The 22,306-nt window shown below is 46.0% G+C and overlaps 1 protein-coding gene across 1 annotated transcript in view; it reads right to left on the minus strand.

Moving 5' to 3' along the window:
* LOC140408622 (calcium-binding protein 7) overlaps positions 1-20,861 on the minus strand; it is a 129,371-nt gene extending 108,510 nt beyond the window's left edge. The window contains exons 1-2 of the mRNA XM_072496082.1: positions 20,581-20,861; positions 19,377-19,520 (exon numbers count right to left, since the gene is read on the minus strand). Of these exons, the coding sequence (XP_072352183.1) occupies positions 19,377-19,520; positions 20,581-20,689 (253 nt within the window). The 5' untranslated portion in view covers positions 20,690-20,861. The remainder of the gene's footprint in view (positions 1-19,376; positions 19,521-20,580) is intronic.
* Positions 20,862-22,306: the final 1,445 nt, after the last annotated feature.

A 22,306-nucleotide genomic window follows, 5' to 3' on the forward strand; every position in this document is an offset into this window, starting at 1 on the left:
TCACGGTCCTCAGCTTAGACCCATCGGTCGCAGCAGCCCTTCCCGACCCACAGAATGTAGGAGGAGGCACCCTTGCAGAAATGCATACCGCGATCCTGGATGCGATCGGGAATAACCGGGGCGACCCTGTAGATGGTCTAAGTAAGTGCAGACAGAAAAAGTCTGAACACCCCACAGCGTTCGCAGGACGCTTGTGGATTCACTTTGAAGCCGTTTTCGGAAACGTAGAGCATGCCCATTTGTCCGCAGACAATATGGCCAAATGGACCCGCACCCTTATCTCCCATGCCACGGAAGCAGGACAGAATGCCTGTAGTAATTATGACCCCTCGGAGGAGACTCATAATGAGAAGCGGGTGGTCAAAAGATTGTCCCGGGTTTGGGAACAGCCGGCTCACAATAAACCCGCCGCCAGAATCCCCGAGGAAAAGCAAGCCGCCACAGACGTGCAGGCAGTAAGAACCACGCTCCACAACCCCGCCTGGGTAAACGAGGGAAGGAGCAGCCCCCCAGCAAAACCGCAAGAATGCTACAATTGCGGACAATTGGGACATTTTGCCAAAGAATGCAAGGCCCCTAAAAAGCCACAGAGAGCCCAACAGACAGGCACTCTCAATAAGAAAAAGGCAGAGCCCATACATAGCGTTAGCGCCCAGTCCGATCAGATAGACTTGACCGGAACGGACTGACGGTGTACAGGCTCCCCCAGTTGGGTCTGCGATACACTTTGGGATATGTCAGGACGACCCGTAGTCGCAGCAAAGGTTAGGGGACAGCCAATCGAGCTTGTCTGGGACACAGGAGGGTCCCACACAACCTTAAATTCCTCCACCGTTGGTAAGGACACGTGGCCCACTACAGCCACTATCACCCTCAGCGGCTTCACAGGCCACTCACAACAGGGACACATCACAGCCCCTGTACCCATCCAAATCAGAACCATTAACACAAAACACCCCGTAGTGTTAGTCGACCTGCCCCCAACAGCAGAGCACATTTTGGGGATCGACTTCATGAATTCTCACCACCTCTCTTTCGATCCAGTTAACCAGTGTGTCTGGAAGATGGCGAAATCCGCTAGAGCCCCCGCAACGCTCAATATAGGGGATTATATGAACAAAATTAGCGCAGTAGGCAAGTTTTGGTTCAACCCCACCACACTCAGCACGGACCGACAGGTTCAGGCAGTCCTGCAAAAAAACAGGGCAGCATTCGCGACCCACAAACACGACTGTGGACAGATGACTGGTTCCGTACAAATAACAGGACCGGACCCTAGACCCCAAAAGCAGTACGGATTCCCCCTAGAAGCAGAGGGAGAAATCCTAAAGGTTATAGAAAGTTTATTAGAGTAGGGCGTCCTAAGATCGGTAGCCTCAACTAATAATGCCCCGATTTGGCCAGTAAGGAAGCCCGACGGATCATGGCGCATGACCATTGATTATCGGGAACTCAATAAAGTCACCCCCGTAGCAGCTCCCACCGTTGCAACAAATCCCGAGACCACGCTCAAACAGGGACTCCATGCCCGATATTTCACGGTTTTGGACGTCAGTAATTGATTCTGGTCAATTCCATTGGCAAAGGCGTGCCAGAACAAATTTGCCTTCACTTTCCAAGTGCAGCAATACACGTGGACATGCCTGCCACAAGGCTTCCACATCTCCCCCTCCATTTTCCACCGACAGCTGGCAAATGGACTAGCGAAACTTTCTCGCCCCGAATGTCTGGTACAGTATGTAGACGATCTACTACTGCAGACAGACACAAAGGAAGCACATTGAGCTTCTGTCCGAACTCCTGGAATTACTACATTCTATTGGTTGTAAAGTCAACCCCAAAAAGGCCCTGATATTGAAAGAAAAGGTGGTATATTTGGGTACTAACATCACACACGGCAAACGCGAGATCGAGCACAAAAGAATTGACGCGATCACTAAATTGCCCCTTCCCCATCAGGACTGGTTGGCTACTGCCGAAACCACATTGACGGTTTCGCCAGCAAGGCAGCGCCCCTCTCAGACCTCCTAAAGAAAGGAGCCCCCTGGGAGTGGCTTCCGCAGCATACGGATGCTGTGGAATCACTAAAACAGGCGCTCATAGCCGCCCCCGCACTACAAGTTCCCGACCCGCTTTCCCCTTACGCCATAGAGGTAGCGACCACAGACCGCACCCTTTCAGCCGTGCTCCTGCAGGAACAGCGTGACCAGCTAAGACACGTGGCTTATGCCTCCCAAATTTTAGACGCTGTGGAGCAGGGATTTTCAGCCTGTGAGAGACACCTGCTCGCAGTTTTCTGGGCAGTTCAGTACTTTTCATACATTACCGGACTGAACCCCATCACCATTTTGACCGAGCACACCCCCACCCAACTTTTACTAGATGGACGACTTAAAGACGGTACCTTCAGCCAAATCCGCGCTGCTAGGTGGACCCTTCTCTTACAAGGACGGGACATCACAGTCAAACGGACCAAGACACACACATACTTAGCGGACAATCTACAGTACCCCGGAACCCCCCATGAGTGTGAAATCATCTCTCCCCACCATAATACAGGCCCCTTTATAGCTAAAACACCCCCCAGAAAACTACCACTCCATCTCAGAGCCCTCCTCACCCGGACACGTGTGATCCCATTAGGATTTATGTGGATGGATCTTCCACAGTCCTGGATGGGCAACGCATAACAGGTTCTGGGATTTATGTGGAGGATGCGCAGGGACGCGCCCTCGAGGAAATCGCATTAAAATTACCTGGGCACTTAGGCGCGCAGGCAGCAGAGCTCGCGGCCTTCGCTTACATTATAGAGCACCCAGATTCCTTCCCCAGCCCAGCAGACATATATTCAGACAGTCGATACGTTTGCAACAGCCTCACCGAATTTCTACCCCTCTGGGAAACAAGAGGATTTGTTTCCACGGATGGGAAACCCCTCCCCTCAGCCCGATTACTCTGCCATATTCTGAAAAAAGCCAAGGACAGGACTTTTGGCATTATAAAAGTCCGCAGCCACCATCGTTCCTCCCCCCTGGAAATGTAAAAGCCGACGCGCTGGCTAAAGCAGGATCCAGGCATGGGTATTTTTGGAAGCCCCTCCGAAAGTGCCCCAGTGAGTGCAGTTCAGGTCACGCAGACTAGGATCGAAGATCTAGTCGAGGCCCAGAAGCAGGATAGCGCTCTCACTGTGATCGTGAAAGGGAAGTTTCCAGCCTCATACGAGAGGTACAGAAATATGATAACCACACATGACGGTGTGGTGCTAAAGGACACCCTTTATGTAGTTCCGAAGCAGGATAGGAGCCAATTAATCTGTTTATTCCATGATGGTCATGGACACCAGGGAATCGATCCCACTGCAGCCCACCTCAAACAGCTTTGTTGGTGGCCAAATCTCAAAGAGGATGGATCCCATTACATTGAGAATTGCCTCATCTGCGCACAGAACAACCCAGGTAGACATGCCAAAAAGGCACACCTCAGCCACACCCAACCCGTTAACGGCCCCTGGACTAACCTCCAGATCGATTTTATAGGTCCATTGCCTCCTTGCAGGAATGGCTATAAATATGTTCTGGTGGTCATAGACACTTTTACAAAGTGGGTGGAAGCATTTCCAGCCCGCACCAACACCGCGAAAACCACGGCCAAAATCCTAACCCACCACATTTTTACAAGATGGGGACTCCCCCACAGTATTGAATCGGACCAAGGTTCTTACTTTACGGGACGGGTCATGCAGAACGTCCTCACGATATTTGGCATAACCCAAAAATTTCACATTGCGTACCACCCACAGTCGAGTGGTATAGTGGAGCGCATGAATAGGACCCTAAAAATTACCCTTAGAAAAATGGTCCAGCAGAACAACACCACTTGGGATTCTGTCCTCCCTTTTGCGCTGATGTTTTTGTGTAACACATTTCCACCTCCACAGGTTACACCCCATACACCCTCATGACCGGATGCCCCATGAAAGGGACAGAGTACTTGTTGGGTTTAGACCTGACCAGCCCTGAAGTTACGGCCATCACCCACGAGAAAGCCGTTGAGAAATTACTTGCAAATGTAAAAACGGCTCAGTTAGCAGCCGCTGTTAAACTGGGCACTAAAAGAAAACAGAGCAAGGCCTGTTTTGATAAGGCAGTACATGCAACGGAGTATAATATAGGACAACAAGTGATGTTGTCTGTGTGTAACCCCAGCACATTTCTGTCTCCAAAATACTCGGGTCCGTACTCCATTACGGATAAAGTAAGCCCATCGGTATATAAAATCAAATACCCAAATGGTAAGACTGCGTGGTTTCACATAAACCAGTTAAAGGCTTATGGAGCACAGTCAAACCACGCCCACCACGTCATGCTTGACGCAGCAGACCAAACCCCACCCACAGCCAACGTGACCACACCAACCCCCTCCACATCCAGCCCAGACACGGACTCGCCCCCGACTCCACCCTCAAAACTTACACTCCGCCCCGGAACGCCCACAGACTGCAGCAGCAGAGACAGCGACTGTGACTCTGACGACAGCCACAGCACGCCACCCTACTATCCTGGTCCCACACCCAGCGACTCCGAGTTCGACTCCAGTGATCCCTTCCTCATCACTTTCTGAAACAAACCACACCACCGACCACCGAACCACACGGACGACCCCGACTTTGTCCCCACACAACTTGACAAACGCCATTTGCACCGCGACAACTCCTACAGACTCGTCCGCAACGACGAAAGCAACCCCAACTCATACCACGCAGCCCTTTCAACATTAATTCACTCCAGAATTTGGCACCCGGGAGAAGGGGACGACCCCGAGTCAGACCCCCAATCCGCCAACCCCTTTGTGGCCCTGTTCGCAACAGAGAACTGAGGTGTCCACATGATGATTTAAAGGAAACACTTGGGGAAAAGTGTTGTCCTTCCTGATGGAACCTGCAGGATGTTTTACGTTGTTTGTATGTTTGTTTAAGTGTTGTTCGTCCGACAGGAGAATTTTTCTCACCGTCACACACCCATTCACCTGAAACGTTTTAGCTCTTTCCAACACCCCCACCGCGGCCAGACGCTTGTTCAGCGGTACCAACTTGTACCAGACACTTGTTCAGTGGAACTAGCTTGTCTGCAGACACTTTAGCTGATACCTGTTCAGGTACCAGACGCCCGTTCTCATTCGAGGGTAGAAGCACAGCACTAGCTTTTCAGCTGGTACTGGTTCAAGTGCCAGATGCCCGATCTGATTTGAGGGTAGAAGCACAGCACTAGCTTTTCAGCTGGTACTGGTTCAAATGCCAGATACCCGATCTGATTTGACGGTAGAATCACAGCAGCAATCCCACCATGATGACTACATTTTTGCCCGTTCTTGTCGGTTGCTCAGGCAGTGGAGAAACGGCGTGAGACCCGCCCTGCCTGGGAACCCCCCGCTGGTCAAAAACGCTCGGGTAGGGGACATACGGTATTGGTAGCCGTCCTACCCGGGGACTCCACCCAAATATTACCCGTCGCGGCCCATACGCACCTCATTCGACCTTTTCCTTTCAAAACAGTTTTATTTATTTAGGCGACCCTTGGGTGGCTGCCTCATGCTATTTACATCCAGGACCATTTGGATGATAAACTTAGCACTGGTCCACCATTGGGAAGTGTGCCGTGTCCTAACATTTGTTTTGAAAAAAAAATGGGGGGGAGTCACATATAGTGACCAATTATAAAGGTTTAATTGGCCCCAAGAAGGACAGACACACAAACATACCGGATATTATACCAAGGTAGTTACAGATACTATGCTTGTTTTACAGAACTCCAGAAGCTCCAGGACCGGAGGAAAACAGAACACAAAGAAAGAAAAAGAAAGAGGACAGTCATGAGGATTTCTTTCATCGTGATCAAAATTTTTATAATGAACATTTGGTTGCGCGGGACGCGGACCCCATTACTCCAAACCCCCCTTGCCGTTAATAAGACCATAAGACATAGGAGTGGAAGTAAGGCCATTCGGCCCATCGAGTCCACTCCACCATTCAATCATGGCTGATTTCAACTCCATTTACCCGCTCTCTCTCCATAGCCCTTAATTCCTCGAGAAATCAAGAATCTATCAACTTCTGTCTTAAAGACACTCAACGTCCTGGCCTCCACCGCCCTCTGTGGCAATGAATTCCACAGACCCACCACTCTCTGGCTGAAGAAATTTCTCCTCATCTCTGTTCTAAAGTGTCTCCCTTTTATTCTAAGGCTGTGCCCCCGGGTCCTAGTCTCCCCTGCTAATGGAAACAACTTCCCTACATCCACCCTATCTAAGCCATTCATTATCTTGTAAGTTTCTATTAGATCTCCCCTCAACCTCCTAAACTCCAATCAATATAATCCCAGGATCCTCAGACGTTCATCGTATGTTAGGCCTACCATTCCTGGGATCATCCGTGTGAATCTCCGCTGGACCCGCTCCAGTGCCAGTATGTCCTTCCTGAGGTGTGGGGCCCAAAATTGCTCACAGTATTCTAAATGGGGCCTAACTAATGCTTTATCAAGCTTCAGAAGTACATCCCTGCTTTTATATTCCAAGCCTCTTGAGATGAATGACAACATTGCATTTGCTTTCTTAATTACGGACTCAACCTGCAAGTTTACCTTTAGAGAATCCTGGACTAGGACTCCCAAGTCCCTTTGCACTTCAGCATTATGAATTTTGTCACCGTTTAGAAAATAGTCCATGCCTCTATTCTTTTTTCCAAAGTGCAAGACCTCGCACTTGCCCACGTTGAATTTCATTAGCCATTTCTTGGACCACTCTCCTAAACTGTCTAAATCTTTCTGCAGCCTCCCCACCTCCTCCATACTACCTGCCCCTCCACCTATCTTTGTATCATCGGCAAACTTAGCCAGAATGCCCCCAGTCCCGTCATCTAGATCGTTAATATATAAAGAGAACAGCTGCGGCCCCAACACTGAACCCTGCGGGACACCACTCGTCACCGGTTGCCATTCCGAAAAAGAACCTTTTATCCCAACTCTCTGCCTTCTGCCTGACAGCCAATCGTCAATCCATGTTAGTACCTTGCCTCGAATACCATGGGCCCTTATTTTACTCAGCAGTCTCCCGTGAGGCACCTTATCAAAGGTTTCACTGCCCCGCAGTACCGAAGGCCCAGTCACCAGCCACGCTGCATTATCCTGGTGTGCCAAGTTCATAACTTGGTACTCCCTGTCGTACGTCATTGAAGCACTATTAGCGTTGGCAATACTCTGCTGTGCAGTGCAGACTATGCGCCTCTGCAAATGGAGGAGAGCGTACCGCGCTCGAACCCCGGTATATCGGATCCGATCCCCTATATTCGGGTATGACCAGACCCCAGACCCCCACGACCTATGAAACCAGAATAATAAAACATGCACTTGCGTTTTTTTCTGTAAATAAACGATGTACAAAACGTGTCATGAACAAAAAATGTATGATCCTGAGCTTGACTGCCAAGCCAGGAAAGAGTATATGGAATGTTATGATTGTTGTTGTATGTTTTAGAGAGATAGGATGATGCAATGCTTGATGAGTGTATTTAGGTAAAATTAGAGGTTTCAAGTTTTTATTTTATAGATGCATGCCCCTGCCTGACATAGCGCCCTCAAGAATTGTTCAGGTAAATCTTTGTGCATAGCTAGGGTCAGAGTAGTGGCCATGTAGGAGGTGTCCCCCCCCCGGTCAGGGAACGGAAAGGACAAAATTTATGTGATCCTTCACGCTTCACGTTAGGATCACAAGGAGGGACAGTAGCCACCTAAAATGGCTGATTCCCTATTAATTTGGCCAAAACCCGATATAAAATGGCTAACCGAAAAGGCTGATGGGAAAAGCAGCCAACAGGACACAAACGGACAGCTGCAGACAGAATAGCGAATTCGGCTCTGGGGAAGTTGGCCCAGATCGATACCTACGACTATTAGCAGCACATCAACACAGACATCTGCAGTTTAATCGGCGATCCCCGGGAACAATTGCAACATATTAGCAATTGAATGCCGGGCCAGACCTCTCGGCACCTGCAGTGGCCGAAACAAAGACAGGTGAACGACCACCCCCCCGATCGAGGAATCGCCCCATTATTGGAGCATATCAAACCCAGTGATTGGGAACAAGTCCAATCACTTGGGACTCAGGGTCAAGGGCCGCCCCGAGAGGCGGGAAGCCCCTGGGCCCTATAAATTGAGGGGCCAAGTTCAGATCTCTCTCTCTCCCTTCTTCTCCTGCTCGCAACCTTCACAAGAACATCGACCAGAAACTGTAAGTTTGATTCCAGCGATCGCTACCCGATAGAGACTCCAAGCCATCGACCCATATCAGCCTTTTGAATCCCGCAGGCCAGATCCAATTCGATAAACCATTTGTTTCCCTGACCTGGTGAGCCCTTCCTAAAGTTAAGTATTGGCCAGTAGTGGTAGGTTTTGATATAGATAGTAGGATTATTGTGTAAGTATTTATTGCTGTACATAATAAATGACCGTTGATTTCAATCTTACTAAGCGGTGTGCTGACTTATTAATCATAACTCGAGCTTGAACCACGTGGCGGTATCAGAAAGATACCTGGCGACTCGTGAGCAAAGGTGACATAATCAGAGATAATAAAACTAAGTCTAAAAAGAGCAACAGTATCACGGATGTGGCCTTACCAATGCCCTTTGTAATTACAGCAGGACTTCCTTATTCTTGTACTCGTCTCCTTTGTAATAAAGACTAATATTCCGACGGGAGGCACGGTGACACAGTAGTTAGCATTGCTGCCTTACAGCAGGGACCTGGGTTCATTTCCAACCTTGGGTGACAGTGTGGTGGAGTTTGCAATTTCTCCCCATGTCTGCGTGGGTTTCCTCCGGGTGCTCCAGTTTCTTCCCACAATCCAAAGATGTGCAGGTTAGGTGGATTAGCCATGCTAAATTGTCCCTGAATGTCCAAAAATGTGCATGTTAGGTGGATTGGTCATGCTAAATTTCTCCTAGATGTCCAAAGATGTGCAGGTTAGGTGGGGATAGGGTGGGGAAGTGGGCTTAGGTGTGGTGCTCTACCAGAGGGTTGGTGCGGACTTGATAGGCCAAATGGCCTACTTCTGCACTGCAGGAATTCTATTTGCCTTCCTAATTGCTTGCTGTACCTCTTTGCTAGCTATCAGTGATTTGTATGGAAGGGCATTAAGCTCCCTCTGAATAGCAACATTTACCAATCTTTCATTTTTTGAAAATACTATTCTTTTATATTCCTCCTACTAAAATGGATAATTTCACACCTCTCTTTAATCCATTTCCCTAAAAACCCTACAGTGCACAAGGAGGCCATTCGGCCCATTGAGTCTGCACTGACCCTCCAAAAGAGCACTCTACCTAGGCCCACTCCCCCGCCCTATCCCTGTAACCCCATGCATTGATCATAGGTAATCCACCTAACCTTCACATCTTTGGACTCTAAGGGTCAATTTAGCACGGCCAATCCACCAAACCTGCACATCTTTGGGCTGTGGAAGGAAACCGGAGCACCCGGAGGAAACCCATGCAGAGAAAGTTCAATCTCCACAAAGACAGTCACCCAAGGTCGGAATCGAACCAGGGTCCTTGTTACTGTGAGGCAGCACTGCTAACCACTGTGCCATTCTTTCTCAATCACTTAAACAGTCTATATCCCAACACATGTTCTTTGAGTCTTCCTCTCCCAATTAGCATTGCATCATCAGCGAATTTCAAAATATTACACTTGGTTCCTTCATACAAAGTAACAAAGATCAGTGGGAGACTAGAGGACTGGGAAATCTTTAGGGGGCAACAGAAAGCTACTAAAAAAGCTACAAAGAAGAGTAAGATAGATTATGAGAGTAAACTTGCTCAGAATATAAAAACAGATAGTAAAAGTTTCTACAAATATATAAAACAAAAAAGAGTGGCTAAGGTAAATATTGGTCCTTTAGAGGATGAGAAGGGAGATTTAATAATGGGAGATGAGGAAATGGCTGAGGAACTGAACAGGTTTTTTGGGGCGGTCTTCACAGTGGAAGACACAAATAACATGCCAGTGACTGATGGAAATGAGGCTATGACAGGTGAGGACCTTGAGAGGATTGTTATCACCAAGGAGGTAGTGATGGGCAAACTAATGGGGCTAAAGGTAGACAAGTCTCCTGGACCTGATGGAATGCATCCCAGAGTGCTAAAAGAGATGGCTAGGGAAATTGCAAATGCACTAGTGATAATTTACCAAAATTCACTAGACTTTGGAGTGGTCCCGGTGGATTGGAAATTAGCAAATGTGACACCACTGTTTAAAAAAGGAGGTAGGCAGAAAGCGGGTAATTATAGGCCAGTGAGCTTAACTTCGGTAGTAGGGAAGATGCTGGAATCTATCAAGGAAGAAATAGCGAGGCACCTGGATGGAAATTGTCCCATTGGACAGACGCAGCATGGGTTCATAAAGGGCAGGTCGTGCCTAACTAATTTAGTGGAATTTTTTGAGGACATTAACAGTGCGGTAGATAACGGGGAGCCAATGGATGTGGTATATCTGGATTTCCAGAAAGCCTTTGACAAGGTACCACACAAAAGGTTGCTGCATAAGATAAAGATGCATGGCATTAAGGGGAAAGTAGTAGCATGGATAGAGGATTGGTTAATTAATAGAAAGCAAAGAGTGGGAATTAATGGGTGTTTCTCTGGTTGGCAATCAGTAGCTAGTGGTGTCCCTCAGGGATCAGTGTTGGGCCCACAACTGTTCACAATTTACATAGATGATTTGGAGTTGGGGACCAAGGGCAATGTGTCCAAGTTTGTAGACGACACTTAGATAAGTGGTAAAGCAAAAAGTGCAGAGGATACTGGAAGTCTGCAGAGGGATTTGGATAGGCTACGTGAATGGGCTAGGGTCTGGCAGATGGAATACAATATTGACAAATGTGAGGTTATCCATTTTGGTAGGAATAACAGCAAAAGTGATTATTATTTAAATGATAAAATATTAAAACATGCTGCTGTGCAGAGAGACCTGAGTGTGCTAGTGCATGAGTCACAAAAAGTTGGTTTACAGGTGCAACAGGTGATTAAGAAGGCAAATGGAATGTTGTCCTTCATTGCTAGAGGGATGGAGTTTAAGACTAGGGAGGTTATGCTGCAATTGTATAAGGTGTTAGTGAGGCCACACCTGGAGTATTGTGTTCAGTTTTGGTCTCCTTACTTGAGAAAGGACGTACTGGCACTGGAGGGTGTGCAGAGGAGATTCACTAGGTTAATCCCCGAGCTGAAGGGGTTGGATTACGAGGAGAGGTTGAGTAGTCTGGGACTGTACTCGTTGGAATTTAGAAGGATGAGGGGGGATCTTATAGAAACATATAAGATTATGAAGGGACTAGATAGGATAGATGCGGGCAGGTTGTTTCCACTGGCGGGTGAAAGCAGAACTAGGGGGCATAGCCTCAAAATAAGGGGAAGTAGATTTAGGACTGAGTTTAGGAGGAACTTCTTCACCCAAAGGGTTGTGAATCTATGGAATTCCTTGCCCAGTGAAGCAGTAGAGGCTCCTTCATTAAATGTTTTTAAGATAAAGATAGATAGTTTTTTGAAGAATAAAGGGATTAAGGGTTATGGTGTTTGGGCCGGAAAGTGGAGCTGAGTCCACAAAAGATCAGCCATGATCTCATTGAATGGTGGAGCAGGCTCGAGGGACCAGGTGGCCTACTCCTGCTCCTAGTTCTTATGTTCATCAAAGTCATTGGTATAGATTGTAACTAGCTTAGCTCCAAGCATGAATCCTTGCAGCACTTCGCTGGTTAAATCTGACCATTTAAAAAATGACCTATTTATTCCTACTCTGTTTTTTGTCCATTAATCAATCATCAATACATACTAATATATTACCCTGAGTCCCATGAACCCTCATGTTGTCTTACATCCTCTTGTGTGACACTTTCTGGAAATCTAAATATATTGCATCTACTGGCTCCCCCTTAGTTGCTCTGCTAATTATACTCTCAAAACCTCAAGCAGATTTGTCAAACATTTCCCTTTCATGAAACTATGTTGATTCTGTCCAATCATATTACAATTTTCCAAGCATCCAGTTACCGCTTCTGTAATAATGGATTCTAGCATTTTCCCTATTGCTGACTGTAGTTCCTGTTTTCACTTTCCTTCATTTATTGAGTAGTGGATCTGGTTTGAGAAAATCCAAATCATAGAATCATAGATTTGTACAGAAGAACAATCCAATTTGTCCCACACTCCAGCTATTTCCCAGGTCACTAATTTTTTCTCCTTCAAGTATTTATCCATTTCCCTTTTGAAGGCTCCAATTAAACATGTATCCAATATCCCTAAGGGACAGACATTCCATATCTAACTCATGCATTATGAAACATGGTTTTCATGTCATCTGGCTCTTTTTCCAATTCCGTTAAATCTATGTCCTTTGATTATAAAGGCTTTAATCATTGGAAAACATTTATATTTATTTACTCTCTCACTATTTACCCTTAATGATTTTAAACACCTCTATCAAATCTATTCTTAGCTTTTTGCCCTATTAGTCCAGTCCAGTTTCTCCAGTCGATCAATGTGATTGTAATCCCTGATGCCCGGACCCATTCTAGTCAATGGCCGGAATTCTCTGCACGTTGGCTGGTGGCGGAATTCTCTGGTCAGTGCTTGCCTTTTTATTCAATTAAGTACAGTTTTGATAAATTGCTGAAGGAAAAATTGAATAATGGAAAATGGGAACAAGGTGGACATATTGGATTTGGACAGTTGCTCATGTGAAGGATAAGAACATTAGAACTAGGAGCAGGAGTAGGCAATTTAACCCCTGAGCCCTGCTCCGCCATTCAATATGATCATGGATGATCAGCTCTTGGCTTCAACTCCACATTCCTGCCCATTCTCCATTACCCTTCAACCCATTACTAATTAAAAATCTGTCTATTTCCTCCTTAAATGTACTCAATGTCGCAACATCCACCGCACTCTGGGGTAGTGAATTCCACAGATTTATGACCTTTGAGAGAAGCGGACTTGCCAGGTTGAATAGTCTGTTTCCACATCAATGTAATTCACTGTAAGTATTCCAGAAAGACACATTACGCTCATACAGCACAATCAAGGCACAACTCAGTAATGTTAACTCAGTCTGAGGTTTTTGCCTTACACTAAAAGAAAAATATTAGCTGTCCTAATTGCTCAGAGCATCACATTTGAGGGGCTGGTTTAGCACACTGGGCTAAATCGCTGGCTTTTAAAGCAGACCAAGGCAGGCCAGCAGCACGGTTCAATTCCCATACCAGCCTCCCCAAACAGGTGCCGGAATGTGGCGACTAGGGGCTTTTCACAGTAATTTCATTTGAAGCCTACTTTTGACAATAAGTGATTTTCATTTCAATTCATTGACATTCATGATAATTTACTGCGGATGGTGGCTATCTCTCCAGATCATTGTACACATTTCTGAGTCCCAGCCTCTCTAAAGAATATGAGACCACAGATGCACTACACCTCTATGTCCGAAGTAAATGACTCAGCTGTGGTATCGATAACTGACTTAGCTATTATCTTCTTGCTTCATTTACGGAATCTTTTAGAGGCCAATTTTAACCTAAATTGACTAGTGTAAAATGGACAGGACGGCGTAGGCTGTCTGTTTTACATCCCATCTGATTTTATAGTCGATTACTATGAATCAGGCAGCTGGCTCAATTTCGTCAGTTCCAGAAACTTGACCGCGAAAATTAAGGTTGAACAACAAACAAGTGCTATACTATTGGAGGTGCTGTACTTTGGATTAGATGTCCCACCTGCTCTTGGAGGTGAATGTAAAATATCTCAAGGGCACTATTTTGAAGATGAGCAGGGAAGTTATCCATGGTGTCCTGGCCAAGATTTATCCATCAAGTCAACATCACAAATGATCACATTACTGTTGTGGGAACTTGCTGTGCATTAATTGATGATTATGTTTCCTACATTATTAAAAATTTGTTCTTGGGATGTGGGCGTCGCTGGCTGGGCCAGGATTTGTTACCCATCCCTAATTGTTCTTGGACCGAATGGCTTGCAAGGCCATTTCAGTGGGTGGCAGTTAAAAGTCAACCAATCGCTGTGTGGGTCTGGAGTTACATGTAGGCCAGCCTGGGTAAGGATGGCAGATTTCTTCCCCTAAAGGACATTAGTGAATTAGATGGGGTTTTACGACAATCGGCAATGATTTCATGTCCATCATTCCATTTTTAATTTCAGATTTTTATTGAATTCAGGTTTCACCATCTGCTGTGGTGGGATTCGAACCTGGGACCCCATAGCCCTGGGTCTCTGGATTACTAGTCCAGTGACTATATCACTACGGCACTGCCTCCCCAACAATGACTACACTTCAGAAGTACTTCCTTTGCTATAAAGCACTTTGGGACATGCTGATGTTCTGAAAAGTGTTATATAAATTCAAGTCTCTCTTTTCCACTGAGCAGTTTGGTTAAAATTGTCCCTGATGTTTTTGGGCTGCAATATTATCAACCAATCACAGCCAAACCTATGATTGCTGATGGAAAAAATAACTTGTGGGCTATTTATTTCTGCCACAAACCTGTTGACATTTCGAAATGTTCCTATTTGTTAAACTTATTAATACCAGGTCTGACTGATTAAAATGTCTTATTTTTGATTTAATTATGCAACCAAGAATGACCTTTGGCAAGTCTATACCAAGCAAAACTAAGAGCAAAAATGGCTATATTTGTTAATTGAATTTTGAAGAAGCAGGAATCCTCAATGCAGCAGCTCACACAGACCAATGTCCTCCCGGCATTTTCTATCTACATTCACATTTATCTTTTACCTAAAATGAGTAAAGTTAAGCATGCCATCCCTTGCCTACACTGTGAACTCACATAAGGACACAATACCAGGTAGATGAAGCATTGTAAAGAAAAAGACTTATATTTTATATAATATGCACCCAGGTTTATTTGTAATTCATGTGTGCGAGTGGGGCAAAAAGAACAATGTAGGCACACTTTACAGATGCACAATACCTTTGAATATGGACCTTCTTCATCAATTGAAATTCAAACAATGCTGGATATTTTAAAGGTCAAATCATTGATCAATTTCAGGCATTATGTTCAAATCATGCTTAAGACAAATTACCTTCCAGAGGGACCCAATTTTCACGATAGAACTACCTTTAAAAAAAGCACACTGAAAATGTTGGACAAACTCACCAGGTCTGCCAACACCTGTGGAGAGAGAAACAGACCTGTAGAAAGGTCATTGAATCAGGAATCCCTACAGTGCAGAAGGAGGCCATTCGGCCCAGTGAGTCTACATTGACCCTCCGAAAGAGCACCCTACCTAGGCCCAATTCCCCGCCCTATCCCCATAACCCCATAACCCACCAAACCTTTGGACACTAAGGAGCAATAATAGCATGGCCAATTCACCTAACCTACACACATCTTTGGACTGTGGGAGGAAACCGGAGCACCCGGAGGAAACCCACGCTGACACGGGGAGTACGTGCAAACTCCACACAGACAGTGACACAAGGCCGGAATTGAACCTGGGTCTGGTGCTGTGAGGCAGCAGTGCTAACTACTGTGCCACCCAGGTTAATTTAGTCTCGAACGGTTAGCTGTTTCTCTCTCCACAGATGCTGCCAGACCTCCTTAGTTTGCCTAGCATTTGATGTTTTTATTTTCATCATCCGCAGTATTTTGCTTTTTAAAAAAAAAAGTGGGTACAATTTGACTTTTCTTTTACAGCGACTTGCCAATAGCAGACCAGATGTTAAGTCTACTTTGAGCAGCTGTAAGATCATTTAACAAATTCCATTGCAGTTGCCCAGCAGGACATCTTTCAACCAATTATAAGGAGCAGGTGTTGCGCTTGCTATTAAATGTAGCCACTTAATAAATCAATGCGATATCAGTGCTGGAGGTGGTGGGTTAGAGCCGGTGCTGCCAGTGTCTGAAATGCAAACTCCATCCTGATGTTTCCATGTCTGTCCTTTATGAAGTTGAGAGAGGCTGGGAGTTACGTCTTAGCATCTGGTGAAATGCTCGCAGTACCGCTGGTTGCTCGGTACATTAAGTAGATTAGTGTTCAGTCACTCAGCAACATGAATCTCCCGATTTCTTAAATAGATGAAGCAATTTTCATTTTATTGATTCATGATAAATGTACGTCTTAGGAAGCCTGCCTGGTAAGTTTGAGCAAGTCGCATTTTAAATGTGTTGCCAGCAAATTTCTAGAATGGAGGTTAAAATAATTTGGGATTGTGCAATTCACTGAATGATATGAACCGGGCTTCTACATGGCAATACAGAGTGGATGCTCAATCACTCAATGTATCAGCTTGGCGCGATGCCAGCACTGTGCATCTGAGTCATGAATGTTCAAGCCTCCGGCCAGGCAGGGCTGGACCAAGCTTTGGTGGAGGAGGGAGTGCGGTGCAGTTTTGCATAAATTTGTTAAACCGTGAGGCCCCGTGCTGCCTATTTGGGTGGGAGTAAAAGATCCAATGACATTCCCCATAGGGTAGAGTTGTATCAGTGTGCAGACAGCACTTATCCCTGCCCTAACCTAACTCCAGCAAGAGCGGGTCAACTAATCATTTCTCTCTTTGGAGGAGTTGGCAGTGTACATTCCGCCCTTACGTAGGCAAATATATTTCACAAATCATTCATTAGCTGAAGATCACTTTGGGACATTGTGGGTGTAAAAAGGGTAGCACGGTGGTTAGCACTGCTGACTCACAGCAACAGGGTCCCAGGTTCAATTCTGGCCATGGGTGACTGTGGAGTTTCCTCTGAACAAAGAACAAAGAAATGTACAGCACAGGAACAGGCCCTTCGGCCCTCCAAGCCCGTGCCGACCATGCTGCCCGACTAAACTACAATCTTCTACACTTCCTGGGTCCGTATCCCTCTATTCCCATCCTATTCATGTATTTGTCAAGGTGCCCCTTAAATGTCACTATCGTCCCTGCTTCCACCACCTCCTCCGGTAGCGAGTTCCAGGCACCCACTACCCTCTGCGTAAAAAACTTGCCTCGTACATCTACTCTAAACCTTGCCCCTCTCACCTTAAACCTATGCCCCCTAGTAATTGACCCATCTACCCTGGGGAAAAGCCTCTGACTATCTGGGTGCTCCGGTTTCCTCCCAGTCCAAAGATGTGCAGATAGGTGGGAATAGGGCGTGGATGTGGGCCTCGGTGGAGTGAGGGTCGGTGAAAACTTGATGGGCTGAATGGCATTTCTATGAAAGGACTAGATGCCATGAAATGAAAATCGCTTATTGTCACAAGTAGGCTTCAAATGAAGTTACTGTGAAAAGCGCCTAGTCGCCACATTCCGGCGCCTGTTCGGGGAGGTTGGTATGGGAATGGATTATCCTATTTAAGCATTCAAATCTTCCGAGGGAAAACATTGATATTCAAATGTGGATTTGGTTAAGTTTCTGGGTTTGTGACTACCACTGCCTCAATTTGAAAAGGTGCTTTGGATTTCCCCCTCATTGTGGGAGGAACTACCCTTCCTGTTCCTGTTCTAGATTGGCACAACCTCTTCCTGGCAGTACCCATTCCCAATCCAGCTGTTTGATCTCTCCTTCAGTTTGTATATTCCCATTGCTCCCAGGCAGTGACACTGTGACTCGTCAATCGCTAATTCTGAGTCCAGTTTGATTTCCCCCTCCTCTTTCTGAGGAATGTTTTGGGCTAATTAAATAACCGCTCAAATCAGTGAATATTACACGCCAGCAACCAGTTATCTTGATTTCAAGTTTCGTTTTGAACAATAACCCGAGTTTTCCCCTCTCATACCTCCAGTGGGTGCCCCTGCCATTTGCAGTAATCTACCCTGCGGTATACACACAGCAGTCTGATGTTGTCCTATCAATCAGTTTGATTTAACAGTTAGTCTACAGGCTATACAATCTTTTTTTTAAACACTAAATAAATACACCAAGTGTCTGAAAAAGACAACGCATTAAAAAAAAATAAACCGAGCAAGTATTTAGTGACGCATGCAAGAGATGGATTATTCTTTTGAGGAAGAAGTTGAGGGTAACATGTCAATTTTGAGATTCAGACTTTATTAAAAAATGGCCCAACAGAAGGCTTCCTCGATCAGCAGGACACCGAGATTGATTCACTCTCCAGCAGTCAAAGTCACATCTTCCTATCCAACGCTAATATACTTGCATTCCAGTCAAGCTTGCTTTGACTGGATCCTAATAAACGCTAAACTTAATAAGTGTGCGGCAATTGCCCCGGAACATGATGCGATCCCATCGGGACAATTCCAACTGCTCGAGGCTGTTACACCTCCACCATCCCCACACTCGGCCCTCCAGAACCTCCTGGATACTCTTGGCTGCAGTAAAGGCGGCGCGTAATCGGGTTGCTCAGCTGGCGGGGGGGTCACTCCCTCGACACCAGGGGGGTCACTCCCTCGACACCAGCTCAACACTGGGCGTAGGAAAGCAGTCGCTGGCATCTTAAATTACAAACAGATACCGTTTATATATAAAAGCAGCCAATCGTATCGGAACCTACCAGACAACACCTTGGATTTAAAGTGACAGTGGTGGTGCATTATGTGCAGTTTATTTACTTTGCTAAACACCAGAGTCTTCTGCAGCACTTGAAATTTCAGTTTGTATTTAGTTGTATTTATTTGATAGATGATTATGTGAAATCTGTTGCTTTCACAAACCCATTCTATTTCTATACATATTCAGGAGCCTTCCCAAGCTCATGCATCATATATACAATGATGAACCTTCCCAAGCCCATTCTCTCTCTATATATATACACATACATATTTTATATATATCTGAACCTTCCAAGCCCACTCTATTTCATACATATATAATATATATATGAACCTTCCCAAGCCCATTATATATATATATATATATTTACACACATACATACATATATCCTTCCCAAGCCCATTCTATTTATATATATTTTTCCCAAGCTCTTCCTATATATGTATATATATATATATGAATGAATCTTTCCACGCACCCCCTTGGCTCCATATTATGGAATCTCATGTTGAGATGAGATCGGGTTCTCATACGGCAGAAGTCCAAGGTTTAAGCGGGAGAAACAAAATAAACGACTATGCAATTCAGCAATCCCCCAATGGCTGAAGGTAACAAAGACGCAGATCCTGGACAAATGGTTTCTCCTGAAGCTGATCAACAAAACCACCCTAAGCGAATTCGCGAATTAAAAACAAAGCATCGCGCCGATTGGAATATGTTTAGTTGTGAACCACCGTTTATTCTCATCCTGACACCTTGGGAAGAATGTGCTGGGGTGCAAGAAGTTGCAGTCTGCCTCCTACCGTCCATATCCAGTCTCTGGATGATCACCTCCAGTTCCACCTCATTTGGCATATAGCCCAGTGATCGCATGGCCATTCCCAGTTCCTGCTTCGAGATGAACCCGTTCCCATCGCGGTCAAAGACTTTAAACGCCTCCCGGATCTCTGTTGGGAGAAGCGAGATGGAATAACATTCGGCATTTGAGGTGAATGAATAAATCCGTAGGACACGGGAGCTCATTAATAACATTGGGGTTCTCTGGAAGTTAAGTGGAACATCCAGATCGCCAAATAGCGCCCCTCCTTTTGGATATGATCTGGGATTGACTTGGGACACTTTATATATAAAATAAAACAAGATTCAGGATCAAATCTGCGACTCTCTAAATCCAGGGGACGGACCGTGATAAAATTGTCAAAGAAGCAAGCGATTTCGCGCGCGAATGTAGCCAAATGCCCGTGTATATATCAGCAGCAGACTGTTAATGGGGCTGCTGAAGTGTGACATCGCACCGTTTAAACCTCTTTAAACCCATGAGAAATATTCAATTACTCTTTAAAGTTGCCCAGCGTGCAGAAGAGGTGAGGCAGAAATCCAGCAACACGTTCGCACATTGGCACAAGAGACGTTCCTGTGTCAATCTCTGTAGATTATTTGAGAGGGTGATTCATGTCTGAGGCGGGAGAGAGGCTGAGTCTTTTAGTGCCACCTCTCCAGCTCAGCCCTGAAGGTAAGACAATAGACTCCCCAACAATAAAAGCAATTACATTGACATGGACAAGGGGAACATTGGCCCTGCTCTCCCTCCCACCATTGCCAAGTGAAAACTCTCCCAGCAGACGCGTGCTGAATGTCAATGCTCCATATCCCAAACAAACACTCCCCCCCTCCTCTTTCCCTTCGCTTTTCCTTCCATCCATCTGTGGTTTTGTGGCAATATTGATGGCGTTTATCTTTCCCTATCTAATGCACTCGCTCCATCACTCAACTGTCTCGAAATGCTTCCGTGTTTCACACAAGCAAACATTTTCCCCAGTCAGAAATCTCTGCCTCAACTACAGGGAAGAGACACGGGGTCTCGCTGTCAGCAACAGTTTTATTTTTGTCAGGATGTGGCAAAGCCGTTAAACGCTGGTTGCCGGTGTAGCACAAAACAAACATGTCACACACACTCCTGGCAGAGGCAACACGGCCACGATGTGTATGTAACAAGATAGCACTAACCTTCCAATTCATCCTCAGGTATGTCTACAGGGTCCTGGTTGCTCAGGATATCGGGGATGGTGTAAATTCCCCTGTACATTAAAGTCGCAGTCACCGGGTGCATTGGCATCTTTAATCCCCAGATCAGAACGATTCTTCATGCGGCGAGTTTGAAGGAACCTTGCCTCCCTGTCACTTCCAGTGCTTCAGCGCACGGGAGCCAAGCGAAAGACATGATGGTGTGGCATTCATCTCCGCCAAGGAGATCCCGCTGCAATCATTCACCCCGCGATCCGAGCAGCTCCGAGCTCCATGCACCCCCTGTCTGACTTGTCCCCCTCCCACCCCCCTGCTCCCCCCACACTCTCTGACACGTGGCTTCATTCAGATAAATGCTCTCCCACTGCAAGGGGACCGGGCGAGCTGCTTGCAAATCAAATCAGCTCCCAATCGGCATCTCTGCGTCCGCGTCTGACTCTTACTTGATGTGTAGTGAGATCCCCGAATTGTGATCCTTACTCTGAGCCCTCATTATCCGCAGCCCTACACCACCCCCAGCACTTCTCACCAATACCCCATGATTTCCAAATCATGAGTGATTAATTTTCAAGCCCAATTTATTGATTTTCAGATTCATGTCAATCGGATCCCGCGCAAGCACCAAGTCATTGGTGCAATTCAATGGCTGATGGACATAAAGCCCCTCTGTTTTTGGTTTAGGTGCAGATCTAATTCTGGTTCACAGAAGGCTGGCAGAGGAACCCGGTCCCCCGAGGCCGGGGAGGAGATATATCACTGAAACGACAGTAGGATCAGTTGAAATGTCCTTTCAGCTGAGGCGGAGGCAGAATATTATCAAGAACTGAAGGTACAGGCATTTAACCCCCATCTCAAATCAGTCGAACTCGAAGAGGGGCAGTTAATTCTCCCTCCATCCAAAAGGGCACAGATGTTTCGACATGGGAGGCGAGGGACCGATGGAGAAAATTGCTTCCAGCTGGAATGTAAATGTGAGAAACTAGCAACAAAGTGCAGCCCAAGAAAACCGTACTTTTAGACGATTTTTCTTTTAAATTCATTCCCGCTAACTTTTATTTGAGACAACGTCCTGCACTCAACCCTTAAAATGCTTTCCTCCTCTTGTGATTCCCCCCAGAGACCCATAAAATACATTTGAATTCCCAGTGAGCAATTTGAATGAATTGTCCAAGATTTCAGGTTTTAAGACTTTTACTGTAATAAACTAAAGGCAACATGGAATAAACACTACCTCATACAAAATACATACTCTGAACTACAGAAAACACATTTAAATGCTTTAATACAACCAGAAATCTCCCTCCACAGTTATACGTTACCCCATCCGATAAATAGACACACTTCTCCTGGAAACAGTCTAAAGCGGACCAGCTGGCAGAGGTATTCGCGGACATCTTTAACCTGTCCCTTCTCCACTCCGAGGTCCCCACCTGCTTCAAGAAGACCACCATCATACCGTGCCTCAATGACTACCGACCAGTGGCCCTGACTTCAGTCGTAATGAAGTGCTTCGAGAGGTTGATCATGAAGCGCATCACCTCCATACTCCCAGAATACCTTGATCCACTGCAATTCGCATACCGCTGCAACCGGTCCACATCAGACACCATTTCCCTAGCCATACACACATCCCTAGAGCATCTCGAAAACAAGGACTCTTATATTAGCCTCCTATTTATTGACTACAGCTCCGCCTTCAACAGCATAA

Source organism: Scyliorhinus torazame, chromosome 1, assembly GCF_047496885.1.
Source record: "Scyliorhinus torazame isolate Kashiwa2021f chromosome 1, sScyTor2.1, whole genome shotgun sequence".
NCBI lineage: Eukaryota > Metazoa > Chordata > Chondrichthyes > Carcharhiniformes > Scyliorhinidae > Scyliorhinus > Scyliorhinus torazame.